At 39.0% G+C, this 13,112-nt stretch overlaps 1 protein-coding gene across 2 annotated transcripts in view; it reads left to right on the forward strand.

Annotated features, from left to right (window-relative positions):
- The window catches only part of ift80 (intraflagellar transport 80 homolog (Chlamydomonas)), a 164,202-nt gene that overhangs the window by 19,890 nt on the left and 131,200 nt on the right, over window positions 1–13,112 (forward strand). For both annotated transcript variants that reach the window (XM_048604261.1, XM_048604260.1), the window contains 2 exons: window positions 1,003–1,112; window positions 9,756–9,845. In XM_048604261.1, the coding sequence (XP_048460218.1) occupies window positions 1,003–1,112; window positions 9,756–9,845 (200 nt within the window). The remainder of the gene's footprint in view (window positions 1–1,002; window positions 1,113–9,755; window positions 9,846–13,112) is intronic.

The raw sequence follows: 13,112 nt of genomic DNA on the forward strand, positions 1-13,112 counted from the left end.
TATCCAAGGGAGAGGATATATGCAGGGATGGTGATGGAGGGGTCTGGAATATTGTCTGTAAGGTATGAATTTGTCAGGCTCTTGTTTGTCTATTGAGACAAAGTGAGAAAATTTAGAGAATATCCTCCAGATATTGATAAGGAGGGCTTTGCAGGGTCAACAGGTCTGGTTTCTTGTGATGAGGTGGATGCTAGGAAGTTTATTTGGTTTCGATTTTTTTTTTTATATACCTTTTAGTAGTGTATTCCAAATGAGTAACTTGATAGGCTATTTATGAGGATAATTAAGATACGATCACATTGCTGTCGATCATGAGAGACACATAGACCAGGCAAGGTAAGGATGACCAATTTCCTTCCCGAAAGGACATTTGTGAACTATTTAGGTTTTTACGTCAATTGGCGCTGGTTACCTGATTGTGGTAAGGCTCGCTATAGTTCCAGATTTTATTGAATTGAGAGTCCACCAGTTGCTACTGTTGGTTTTGACTGCATTACTAATACAGTGACTTCAGCACCATGCCCCACTTCTCCTGGCTACTTGTCATACGCCAGAAAGCATTATTTCGCTTCTTGCAAAATGAATGGATGTTTTGACAAGGTGTTCCAGAGTGTTTGATTATTGTGGTCCTAACAATAACCTAATACTTCAAGAAAGCAGGAAAAAAAGGACAAAATGTAAATATTCCATACTGTTCTGAGCCTGCAAAATTGTTTGATTGCTAAATCTTATACAAAAATGATACAATTCTGCTGGTAAGCATAAATAACGTTATAAAATTTTGAATAAAATATAATGTATTTTATACCTTAAGATCTGTCATTTTTAGGATTTTCTGTACAGAGGTATTTTATACAGTATACAAGTTGCCTACTGCAGGTTGTGGTGCTATTTACTTTTTTATTGTCCAATATAAAAAAATTCTTAAAGAAAAATTAACCAAGTCACCTGAATTAGATTTAGAAGTAATTACTGTATATATTATATTTAATGTTTTCTTAGGTACTCCAGTATATTCAGTAGCATGGGGTCCAGATTCAGACAAGATTCTTTACACCTCAGGAAAACAACTGATTATTAAACCTCTACAACCAAATGCCAAACTCTTTCAGGTTTGTACATTTAAGGTTTACAAGATGTTCATTTTGTCAGTATTATGTAAATAATGTAAATACTATGTTAATTAATCTTCTCTCTGCCTTTACCTGTAATGGTTCTGCCTGCTGAACTCCTGGATTAGACATTTCAGATTACAGATCTCCTTTTTCATCTTGACAATGAAAGTGCAATATGTTTTGTTTAGATCCCTTCCAAAAATTTGACTTCTAAGATTGCAGCTTTATAAGGGACTATAAAACACATCATTGTGCATAAGCTGTTCAATTTAAAAAAAGCCCTAATTGGAATGGCAGTCAATACTTACTTTTATTGTGTTCTACAAATTAAATAAAATGGTCACAAACTTGAGCAATATTTCAATACTAATTATAGTGGTGCAAAATATAGCTTTGGCCTCAAGTGCTGTACACTTCACCTCACCTGCTTTAAAACATGACCAAATCTATACTAATTAATGAGTCAACAAGCAGAAAATAGCCAATAGTTTTGGGAGTGAAAAAAAATCCCAGAAAATTACTTACTTGAAAACGTGTAAACTTATTTTTACTTTTTATAAGTGAAAAGTGGGCAATGTATATTAAGGTATCATAGGATTGATGGAATATTGACATGATTTCATGCTTAAGCTTTTGACTGCCATTGTACAATAAACATGGCACAGAGACAGTGGTTGAATTTTCTCAGTCTTTGAATGACATGGGTGATCAAGAGAAAATATGACGCGATGGAAAATTAAGATTCTTGCATTGAGGAAGAAACAAAGTTCAATTTTACATTATTATTCGACTTTGAGCAGGGAATTGAGAACCTTACTGGTGAACGGTGAGAGGTCCATTTGCATGCATTAATGTCTTATTAATACATGTTTCTCATCTCATTTGCTATTTTTCCACGTGGCTGAGTGAGACAGCAATACTTCCCACATGAAAGTCAGAGCAGCTACCTGGCGGCTTCAATTTACCACTTGCTTTTTTGGGCCTCCACCTTGGCTAGCAGTCCCCAACAACTCAAAACATGGCCTCTGGATAGCAACTGCCTATACACCCCCATCCACAGGATTTGACATTGGTCACACATCAGCCTCACTACATCATCACAGCATATTTCTGACTCATTTAGAATAAATTTATCCACTTCAGTGCTGCACTTTGGAATAAGTCAGAAGTCACATGCCGCCAGGTTATAATTCAACAGGTCTATTTAAAATCACAAGCTTTCGTAGTGCTGCTTCTTCTCAGTTCACCTGATTTTTAATAAACCTGTTGGACTATAACCTGTTGTTGTGTGACTTCTGACTTTGTCCACCCCAGTCCAGCACCAGCATGTCCACATCATGGCACTTTGAAATGCATCACCACTTTATTCTGTCATGTTTTTGCCAGTCCAGGGAGAGACAAGAGCACATGTCATGAGGTGTATCTCAGGACTCTTCTCTTGCTTTCTTAGCACTCCACACTTTGTGTTTATTTGGATCACAGCATCTCCACATTACCTTGCCTTTTTGTTCTTTGTTGCCCAATTTATAGACTCAATGTAGTTCCATTTTGCCTTACCTTTTAGCACAGATACAAACCCAGGCAGCTTGTCATCTGTGGTGCCACTGACGACAGGTATCTCTGACCTGCAGAGGACTACTCTCCTTAAGTGTTGAGACGTGTCCATTTAGTTGCAACACATTCAGTGTTTTCCACAAAAACTGCTGGCATATTGCTGTAGATCCAACATTGATGTAGCACAGTGCCATTCAACCACATCTAGATCCCTCTGAACTGTACTTTTTTTGGAGTCTCTCTCCATTTAAATAACAATCTGCCTTTTGATTCTGCCAACCAAAGTGCATGACCTCACGCTTTCCTATATTAAACTCCATCTGTCCAGTTTTTTCCAAAAAATTAGTATTACTTTTATATGAAATTATTTTTCTATCTTGGATTTTAATCATTTCAAATGGATGAATTAAATTCAAAGGTCTAAGAAAATCACAACCCAGCATTAATTACGAAAACACTTGAAAAAGCAGTTAGAACACACATTATCTAAGGGTAGACTATCTTCATGATCTGTTGAATTTGTTACAATACAGAAATGCAACCAGTAGGATATTTGAAGTCCAACTATGTTGGCATATGGCACTCCCTGTCAAATAGACTTGAACACTTGTAGTTGCCAATAAAGTACTTGGCACTATGAGCTGGTAACGACGTCATCAGACAAATAAAGCATCTGGGAACATGGTGAACAAAGGATCTAATAATACATCTCCTAAACCAATGAGATTTGAAGATTGAAAAATAGTTAGCAAAGACTAACAAGGCAAAGACTAATAAAGTAATTTAAACTGCGCAAATTCAATATGAAATCAGGTATAGAAAGAGAAATAGGCAGATAAAAAGAAGGAATAGATAAATCAAGAGATTTTTTAAAAAAGAGAGGCAGAAAAGAGAAGTAACCACCAAAAATGTGAATAAATCTCACAAAGCAATTTGAGCTTGAAGGGTTGAGACTCTACTTCATAAAGAGTTTGGTTGAAGTCATTAGCAACCATCACATTGTCAAAAGAGTACTTAATTTGCTAATTGCTACACCTAATTTTCTGTGGCAAGTTTAGTGTGTAATTAAATGTAAATGCATTAACTTTGCAAATGTCACAGGTTGGTGTTCCATTCATGGGGTATTTTTTCCTGGCTAAGTGGCCAGCAGAGTTGCACACTAATAGCAGCATGCACGATCAGATGCCCTTTCTCAGCAAAACTCGGCCCTTGATATCTGAGAACAGCAATGGAATAAGTGTGGGTTTTTCAACACAAATGTTAGTTTTCTGCAATAACTAAAACTGCATTGGTATGTTAACGTTGTTTTAAGTAATGCACTTTTAACTTTCTGTCTCCAATAGATGGAGTATATAATAACTTCTATATCTAATAGAACTCATTGTCTATAGAAAGATGTCTGAGTGACAAGTGAGTTATAAGAAACAATATGGATGCCAAGAAAGAAGTAGAAAGATGAAGGATCTCAAACATAATTGAAGAAAAAATTTTCACAAAGTGTTTGAAAGCCAGGAGGGGATGGAAAAGTATAGGGATTCACTGAAGGCACTCCAGAAGGCATTTGTTTGGTGGATGGATATGCAATCCCCTGTGGAGGAATTGAAGAATAACAAGTAGAAGGTTTGAAACAGAAATGTCAAAAACAGAAATATACGTTGAGATGATATAACTGATGTCACGTCAGGTGAACAGCATACAGATTTCAAAGCAAGAGCCAAGATCTTAGAATGAACTTACTAGATCTTTGAGCCACTGGAGCTTGGGCAAGGACAGGACACTGGAATCTGTGTGAGTCAGTGGGCTAAAGCTTTTGAGAAGTGGCAATCGCAATGAATTGCCACTCTATTTACTTGCCTTTTCCTGGAGCTACATGTCTGAACTTCCAATTTAAGCCTCTTGAGAAATGTGGTGTTCAGGAAACCTTCCAGTATAGGGCCAGCTCAGTAATATAATCAGCCAGAAGAGAGCAGGTTTTAGGCCCTCTGATTTTTCCCAGGTATTTACTAAAGTAATTAAGTTGGAACCTTGCGAAGTTTCCAACTCTAACTCAGAATTGAGAACTTATCTGAAAGGTTCCAAACCCATTGGAAACTGAAATCTCCTGAGCAATTATTGCATATTCAGTATGTTGGGACCTCCAAGGCATCCCATAGCCTGACTGTCAGGGTCTCTGTCTATTGAGATTGGAAGATCTGGACGAGTGTCTTTTAAATGAGTCTTATTGAAAAGGATGGAAATACAGTTTAAAAAGTATTTGAAAAATAAAAATACCACTGAGGAAGAGGAAGAATGATATGGATAGTGATAAGTAATATTGTAAATGTGAAAGAAAATAGTCGTGATATTGGGATATATAATGGAAAAGGAACTCACCTTAGAAACATAACAGGAGTGTTGAGCCTGCTCCATCGTTCAGTACAATCATGGCAAACTTTATCTCAGTGTCATATTCCACTTGATCCCCAAAGCCCTTCATGAATTTAGAATTAAGAAATTTATCTATTTCTTTCTTAGATGTATTCAGTGACTTTACCTCCGCAACATTGTGTGGTAAAGAATTCCACAGGTTCATGACCTTCCTTGCTGAAGTGGTTTTTCCTCACTTTCATCTTAACTGGCCTTCCCATAATATGAGACCATGATCCTTTCCTAAATCACCCCGATTAGGAGAAAAATCATCCCTGCATCCAGTCTGTCAAGCCCTGTGAGAATGTGATATGGTTTGATGAGATCCCTTCTCATTCTTCTAAACTCCAGTGAATACAAGCCTAGTAAACCTAATCTATCCTTGTATGACAATTCTGACATCCCAAAAATCATACTGGTGAAACCTTTGCCTCACTCCCTCTGTGGCACGTATACCCTTTCCGTGGTAAGGGGAACAAAACTGCACACAGTACTCCAAATGTGAACCCAAGAACCTGTAAAGCTGCAATAAGACATCCTTGCTTCTAAACTCAAATCCTCTTGCAGTAAAGAACAACATACTGTTTGACTTCCAACCTTATTTCTGCACCTGAATGCTTGTTTTCAGTGGTTGATACACAAGGCCACCTAGGCCACTAGTTAATGTACATTAACATTTCCTAATCTATTGCCATTTAACTAATACAAGAACAGAAATAGCTGGAGAAACTCAGTCGGTCTAGCAGCATCTGTGGAAAGAAAACAGAGCCACTGTTTTAAGGCTCAGTGGCCCTTCTTTGGAACGGATTGTAGCTTGGAAAAGGTTGGTATATATGCTAAAGACAGGGAGGAGAAGGGAAAGGAGTAAACAATAGATGGAGATAGAGCTCAGGGAGACAGAGAGAACAGCAGTTGAACATACAAAGGAATGGATAATTGTGAACAGAGAAGAACAGTAAACTGTTAATGGGGACCATTTGTGGGTGAAATTGGATTGGCTGTAATCCGAGTAGCCCATGTGGTGACAAAGCCTGGTGTGTAAGGATGGGAGAAGGACAGGGAAGAAGGTTCTTATTAAACTCAGTATTGTTTCCTGAAGCTGCAAGGACCCCAAGCAGAAAGTGACATGCTGTTCTTCCACCTTAGGCTGAGCTTCGCTAGAGCACTGCAGCAGGCCTGAGACAGACATGTTGACCAGAGAACATGGTAATATGTTGAAGTGGCAGGCAACCAGAAGCTCGGGATCATTTTTGCGACCAGATGTAGGTGTTCTGCAAAGCAGTTACTCAGTCTGCATTATGCCTCCTGAGTGTCGAGGAGACTACATTGTGAGCAGTGAATATAGTACACTAGATGGAGTAAGTACAGGTAAATCACTGCTTCACCTGGAAAGTGTGTCTGGGGCCTTGGATGGTGAGCAGAGTGGAAGTAAATGGGCAGGTGTTCCTCCTTCTGCAATTGCATGGGAAGGTGCCATGAGGTTTGGGGAGATGTTGAAAGTGGAGGAGGAGTGGTTTAGGATATCTCAGCAGGAATGGTCTCTGCAGAAGGCTGAGAAGGGGAGGGGAGGGTAATATATGTCTGGTGGTGGCATCCTGCTGGAAGTGGTGGAAATAGCAGCTTCTGATTCTTTGGATATGGATGCTGCTTGGGTAGACAGTGAGGACCAGGAGGACCCTATCAGTGTTTCTGGGGAGACAAAACACAGACTGGACAACTGCTTTGTGGAACACCACTGTCCTGTTCACAAAAATGACCCTGTCACTTCAACACAACACTGTGTTCCCTGGCCAAAGCCTCGAAAGAGCCTGCTGCAGCAAAGCTCAGCGCAAGCTGGAGGAACACCATCTCATCTTCCACTTCGACATCCTGCAACCTTCAGGATTCAATATCAGATTCAATAATTTTAGGGCCTGAGCATGCAGTTCTATGCCCTTCCCCCACCCCAAACACCAGGCCTTGTCATCACATGGGCTGCTTTCACCACAGCCAACTTACTTTCACCCATTAGAAAGGTTGGTCTCCATTAGCAGCTTTTCTTTCTCCCTGGCTCACCATTATCCAATCCTTTGTCTGTCCAGCTGTTGTTCTTTCTCTCAGGACTAAATCTCTACCAGTGGTTTACTCCTTCCCCTCCATCGCTCTGTCTTTAGTTTATACACCAACCTATTTATAGTTCCGATCAGTTCAAAAGAAGGATCACTGGGCTTGAAATGTTGACTCTGATTTCTTTTCACAGATGCTACCAGACTGCCTGAGTATCTCCAGCTCTTTCTGTTTTTATTTTAGATTTCCAGCATCTGCAGTTCTTTGTGTTTTGTTTAGCAATTAACGAATACCCTGCCACTCTGATTTTTCCAACTGAAGTGGATAACTTCACACTCAACCATGTTGTACTATGTTTGCAACGTATTTACCCACTCATTGAACTTGTTCAAATTGCCTTGAATCCTCTTTACAACCTCTGTACCAATCAAAATCTCACTTAAACAGTTTTGCCAAAAAACATGGAATTATTATATTGGATTCCCTCATCTTAATTGTTGTATATTGTAAATAGCTGGAGCCCAAGCCCTGACCCATGCATAATCCCACTAACTACTGACTTCCACTCTAAAGAGAGACTTATTTATTCCTACTTTGTTTGCTGTCTGCTAACTAATTCTCAATCCATGCCAGTATATTAGCCCCAATCCCATGTGCATCCAGCCAATACATTCAACATGTTCTTGGCTACCTTTACTACCTCCTCTAGTACTCCAGGATGGAAATTATCAAGCTATGGGAATTTATTCACTTTCAGTTCCATCAATTTCTCCATCACCGTTTATTCACTAATGCTAACTTCCTTCAATTCTTCTTGCTCATCAGACCTTTGGTTCCCGAGTATTTCAGGAAAGTATGTTCTTCCCTGAGGACAGAAGAAAAATAATTGTTTATTGTTCTGCCATTTTCCTTGTTCTCCCTTATTAGTTCTCCTATATTGGAATGTAAGGGGTCAAAATTCATACATTTGCCTTCATCGGTATTTTTTCTTTTGCATACTTATGGATGCTTTTACAGTCTGCCTTTATCCTCCTCGCCAGTTTACCCTAATACTCAATTTCTCCTGCTTAACTTCTTGGCTCTCCTTTCCTGATTTCTAAACTGCTCCCATTCATCAGACTCTCTGCTTTTTCTAACAACTTTATATGACTCCTCTTGGGATATTATTTTTTTTCTGTTAACCATAGCTGAGCCACCCTTCTGTTGTGTTGTTGGTCCAGAAAGGAATGCATAACTGTTGCAATGCATACCTTCGTTCCAAAAAGTTCTGCCATTGCCTATCCACTGTCATGCCTTTTAACGACAGTACCTAATCAATCATAGCCAACCCACCTCTCACTTTTGATTTCAAACAGCGGCCAAAGTTCCAAAAATATGGACTTTTTTTGACTTGCCAGCTAAGGAGGTTGACATTGTCATGGGCAGGTTCAAATAAAAGCCAAAAGATTCAGCTGACCCAACATTTAACTAGAAGTAATTATGATTCATCCAGGTCTTAATGTTAGATCAGCAGCTATATATTGTTGCAGCAGCCTTTGAATCAGTTAAAGGAGGCACAAAAGTATGGTAAATATTCTGTATATAGGAAACGATAATTGAGGAATAAGATAAAGATGATGATGAGAAAAAAATGAAGAATAGAGTAATAGCCCACAAAGGTAAAGACTTAATTACAGTTGGTGTGAGAAAAACCAGTAGATAGCACTGCTGTAAAAATGGGCAGTCAAGAAGTGAATTCAATGGAGGAAAGAAGTGATGCACATGGTGGATGGTGGAACTGAGAAGTCTGGAGTTGTTCTGGGCGCATGGATGATCTTAGACTAAGATATAGATCTGCCATGAAAAGACAATAATAATACAATTTACAGTGAATATGTTTGATTGGTAGTGGACATCGAGAACTTTGTGCACCATTTTCATTCAGGTTTATGGTCTGTGATTTTGAAATCAAAAAGCTTGCTATTCCATGAGGGAGGGCAGTAATGGTGGCATATTGTTAGACTTGTTTTGGATAAGGTTGCTAAAAATGGACATGAAATAGTTGTAAATTGATAAAAATGGGAATGTCACATAGCTTGTAAGTCAGAGGAGTTGCACTTGACATTATTAACGTGGTTGATTATATAAATCATTTGTGCTTTTTTGTATTTTAGATTCAGTTGATTTTTCTCAGCAATTGACTGAATATTGACGTTCGCGAGTAAAATCCATTTAAAAATACTGGTTTTAGTAAATAAAAGCTGTCAGCTGCTTAAGTGAGTATGTTGCAGAACATCATTTGTCACAATGTGTTCAGATAAATTGATTTTGCTTTTCATGACCAGGAAATCTCAGTCAATGACTTATAGTTGGCTGATAATTAACATGTTCAAATCTGACCCTGGCAGTCAATTCAATTTATTTGTTTGATTAAATCACAGGGCTATGTTAATTTTGTACACTGATTTATTTTTGAGTTTTCATGTTTTATAGGAATAATCAAAAATGGCTGTCCTTCCAGATTCTCTGATCTGGCAGATCACATATTTTTGAGAGTTGTCTCAATGATGCAAGTATATTTAAAGATTTTTTTTCAAAAGTCTAAAGAATATGATTTCTTTGCATTCTTATCTCATCTTGTATTCATCTTCACAGTGGAAAGCACACGATGGAGTCATTCTGAAGGTTGACTGGAATATAGTGAATGATCTCATCCTTTCTGGTGGTGAGGATTGTAAATACAAGGTTTGTAATCAGGTGTTTTGCTGCTGAAGCTCAAATGTAATAACGTATTTATTAAATGTGTGAGAGTTACTCGGAGTTGATAGAATGTGTGAGAGAGTTATTCGGAGTTGACAGAATGTTTTCCAAATTTCTAAATGGCCTTGCCTCCCCTTATCTCTGTACTCTCCTCCAATCCTGTAGGCATCTGAGATGTCTACGCACCACAAATTCCAAACCATTGCACGTTTCTAACTTTAATTGCTGCGCCATTGATGATTGTGTCATCAGCTGTTCTTGCTAAAATTCTCTATCTCTTAACTTTTGTTTTCAACACAAAGTTTAGGTCATTTGCCGTAATATCTTGTTATTTCTAGAAGGCATATGAAGAAGAACCACATCAAAGGTTATTATGAAAACTAAAGCTCCAGGTGTAGGGGTAGCATGTTGGCATGAATAGAAGATTGCCTGACTAACACGAACCAGGTCAGGCATAAATGGGTCTTTTTCGGGTTAGCAAGATGTAATAAGCAGTATGTCACACAGGAGTTGATATTGGGATCTCTACTGTTCATAACTTGTATAAATGACTTGGATAAAGGGACAGAAATTTGCTGAATTTTCTGATAACACAAAGATAGGTAGCAAAGTAATTTGTGAAAAGAACATCAAAAAACTCCACAAAGATGTAAATAGGTTAAGTGAGCGGGCAAAGATCTGGCAAGTGGAGTATAACATGGGAAAATATGACATTATTCACTTTGGCAGGAAGAATAAAAAAGAAGCATATTGTCTAATTGTTAAGTAATGGATGAAAGGTTGTCAGAAATGTGGATATAAGATTACAATCTGATGAGCCATGATTACTAGTGAGAATCTCTTGACCTTCTCCTTTCCTAGGAAAACAGTCCTAACTTCATCCAGATATTTTTACAGCTGAAGTCTCTCATCCCTCGAACCATCCTTCTGCGTGTTGTCCAATCCGATTGCATCCTTCCTAAAATGTGGCACCCAGAACTGTATACAATACTCCAGCAAAAATTTAACTAGTGGCTTATACAAGTTCAACATAACTTTCCTCCTTTTATATTTTATGCCGTTACTGATAAACCCCAGGATGCCGTATGCTTTATTAACTTCTCTCTCCACTTTCCTGCCACCTTTAATGACCTATGCACATTTACACCAGGGTTTCTCTGCGCCCACACACTCTTTATTTTATACTGTCTCTTTATGTTCTTTCTATGTACTGTGTTTCAGTGTACTGCCTCACACATCTCCACTCACTCCACCAGATTTTTGATGTCCTATTGAATATCTTCACTCTCTTCCATTTAGTTTACAATTGTTCTTAAGTTTACCACAAAGTTTGAAATTGTCTTCTGCACTCCAAGATCTAGATCATTAATATAAAGAGGAACAACAAGGATCCTGCTAAGGTTCCAAGAAGGACCAGAAGGCTGAAGTGTTAAACAGGAGTTTTATTGAGGAGATGTTCACTTTGTAGGCAGCAAGATTAGGGAGAGATGTTTATTCTGCCCAAAATAGCTGTTTACATGATCAGACTGTTAAAGTGGCAGTCCACCATATTTAATACAAATACACAACATCGCTCCCCCTTTACATCAGAGGTTCCTGCAATGAAAACATTCACAATATTTACAATCAAAAATACAACAGCCAGTAGGTAAGACGTTCTGGACATGTCAATTCCTTTGTGGTTGTTGGCGTACCTTGGGCATCTGTTTATTTTCCTCATTGGCTTTAAGTTCTAGTATTTTAGATGTATTAGGAACACCATCTGTCAATGTCTTTTCCTGAGATAACTCAACATTCAGAGATTTGCACAATGTCATGGTATTCTCCACTAATGTACTGTCTCCCCCAGATGCTCCAGTTACTGCCCTATCATCTGGTATATCCAGATCTCTATTTAGCAATGGTTTTTGTAAGTCTTCAATTAATGTTGGCTCTGGCATATTTGTTCTGGTTGCCAAGAGTTGATCGGCATGTCTTCTCCAAACTACATCGGCTCTGGTCTGTAGAGCTTAGGAGACCTATCCAAACTGTGCTGCAGTGATGGCTGGTACCCACTTCTCACCAATGTTGTAATTCCTAAGCAACACTTCTTGATCTTTTTTGAAAGATGCTGCATTTGGCTTTATTCTTTTGCTGGGAAACGTGACTCAGTTGTTTAATTCTTGGTTTTAACTTTACAGAGATCTTTTCCATGCTTCCCAAATCCCCATTGAAAACAATAACAGTTCTTCAGAATTTGTGATTGATCTGTCTCCAAATCTGACAGGTGATTTACCTCATCCAAGTTGAGTTTGGTTTTCTCCAACCACATTCTTACCTATAAACCTGGAAAATTTCCTTTGAAAATAAATAAGGGCAATCTTAAGAATGACAGTATAACTGGATGTTCACATTTATGCAATCCCTTAAATGCTCTGCTTCACCTGTGTACATTCTTAGTTCTGTTTTTGAGGGTTGAAGCATAATGTGCCTCAGCTGCTTCTGATAAAAGTAAAGTCACCATCGTCCTACCAAATTACAGGGCTCCTCCCTCATTAGGGAGATGACTAGTGACAATGTAACCTCAGGCTTACTATGCCTTAGGTGGGGAGAGATTTTGAAAAGGAGAATCTTTCATTGTAACCTAAGCCAGTGCAGAAATTGAACCTACACTGTTGATGTGAGTCTGAATCACAAACAAGCCATCCATCCAACTGAACTAACTGACCACCTCTGTCTAAAGAGAGAGCAGCCTGCTTCTGATGCACACTTCCAGGTATCAATTAAATCACCACTCCAGTGTCATCTCCATTCTTACCGGTTTGCCATTCAGTAAGGGAGTGACCCAGTATTGGTTGGTGTTGTCAGCAATGAGCAGTATGGTTAAAAACAGATATAGTAGGAACTGCAGATGCTGGAGAATCTGAGATAACAAGGTGTAGAGCTAGATGAACACAGCAGGCCAAGCAGCATCAGAGGAGCAGGAAAGCTGAAGTTTCGCGCCTAGACCCTTCTTCAGAAATGGTGGAGGGGAAGGGGATTCTGAAACAAATAGGGATGGAGGGGGAGGCAGATAGAAGATGGATAAAGGAGAAGATAGGTGGAGAGGAGACAGACAGGTCAAAGAGGCGGGGGTGGAGCCAGTAAAGGTGAGTGTAGGTGGGGAGTTAGGGAGGGGATAGGTCAGTCCAGGGAGGACGGACAGGTCAAGGGGGCGGGATGAGGCTAGTAGGTAGGAGATGGGGGTGGGGCTTGAGGTGGGAGGAGGGGATA

This window comes from Rhincodon typus, chromosome 13, assembly GCF_021869965.1.
Source record: "Rhincodon typus isolate 14 chromosome 13, sRhiTyp1.1, whole genome shotgun sequence".
In the NCBI taxonomy this organism is placed as follows: domain Eukaryota; kingdom Metazoa; phylum Chordata; class Chondrichthyes; order Orectolobiformes; family Rhincodontidae; genus Rhincodon; species Rhincodon typus.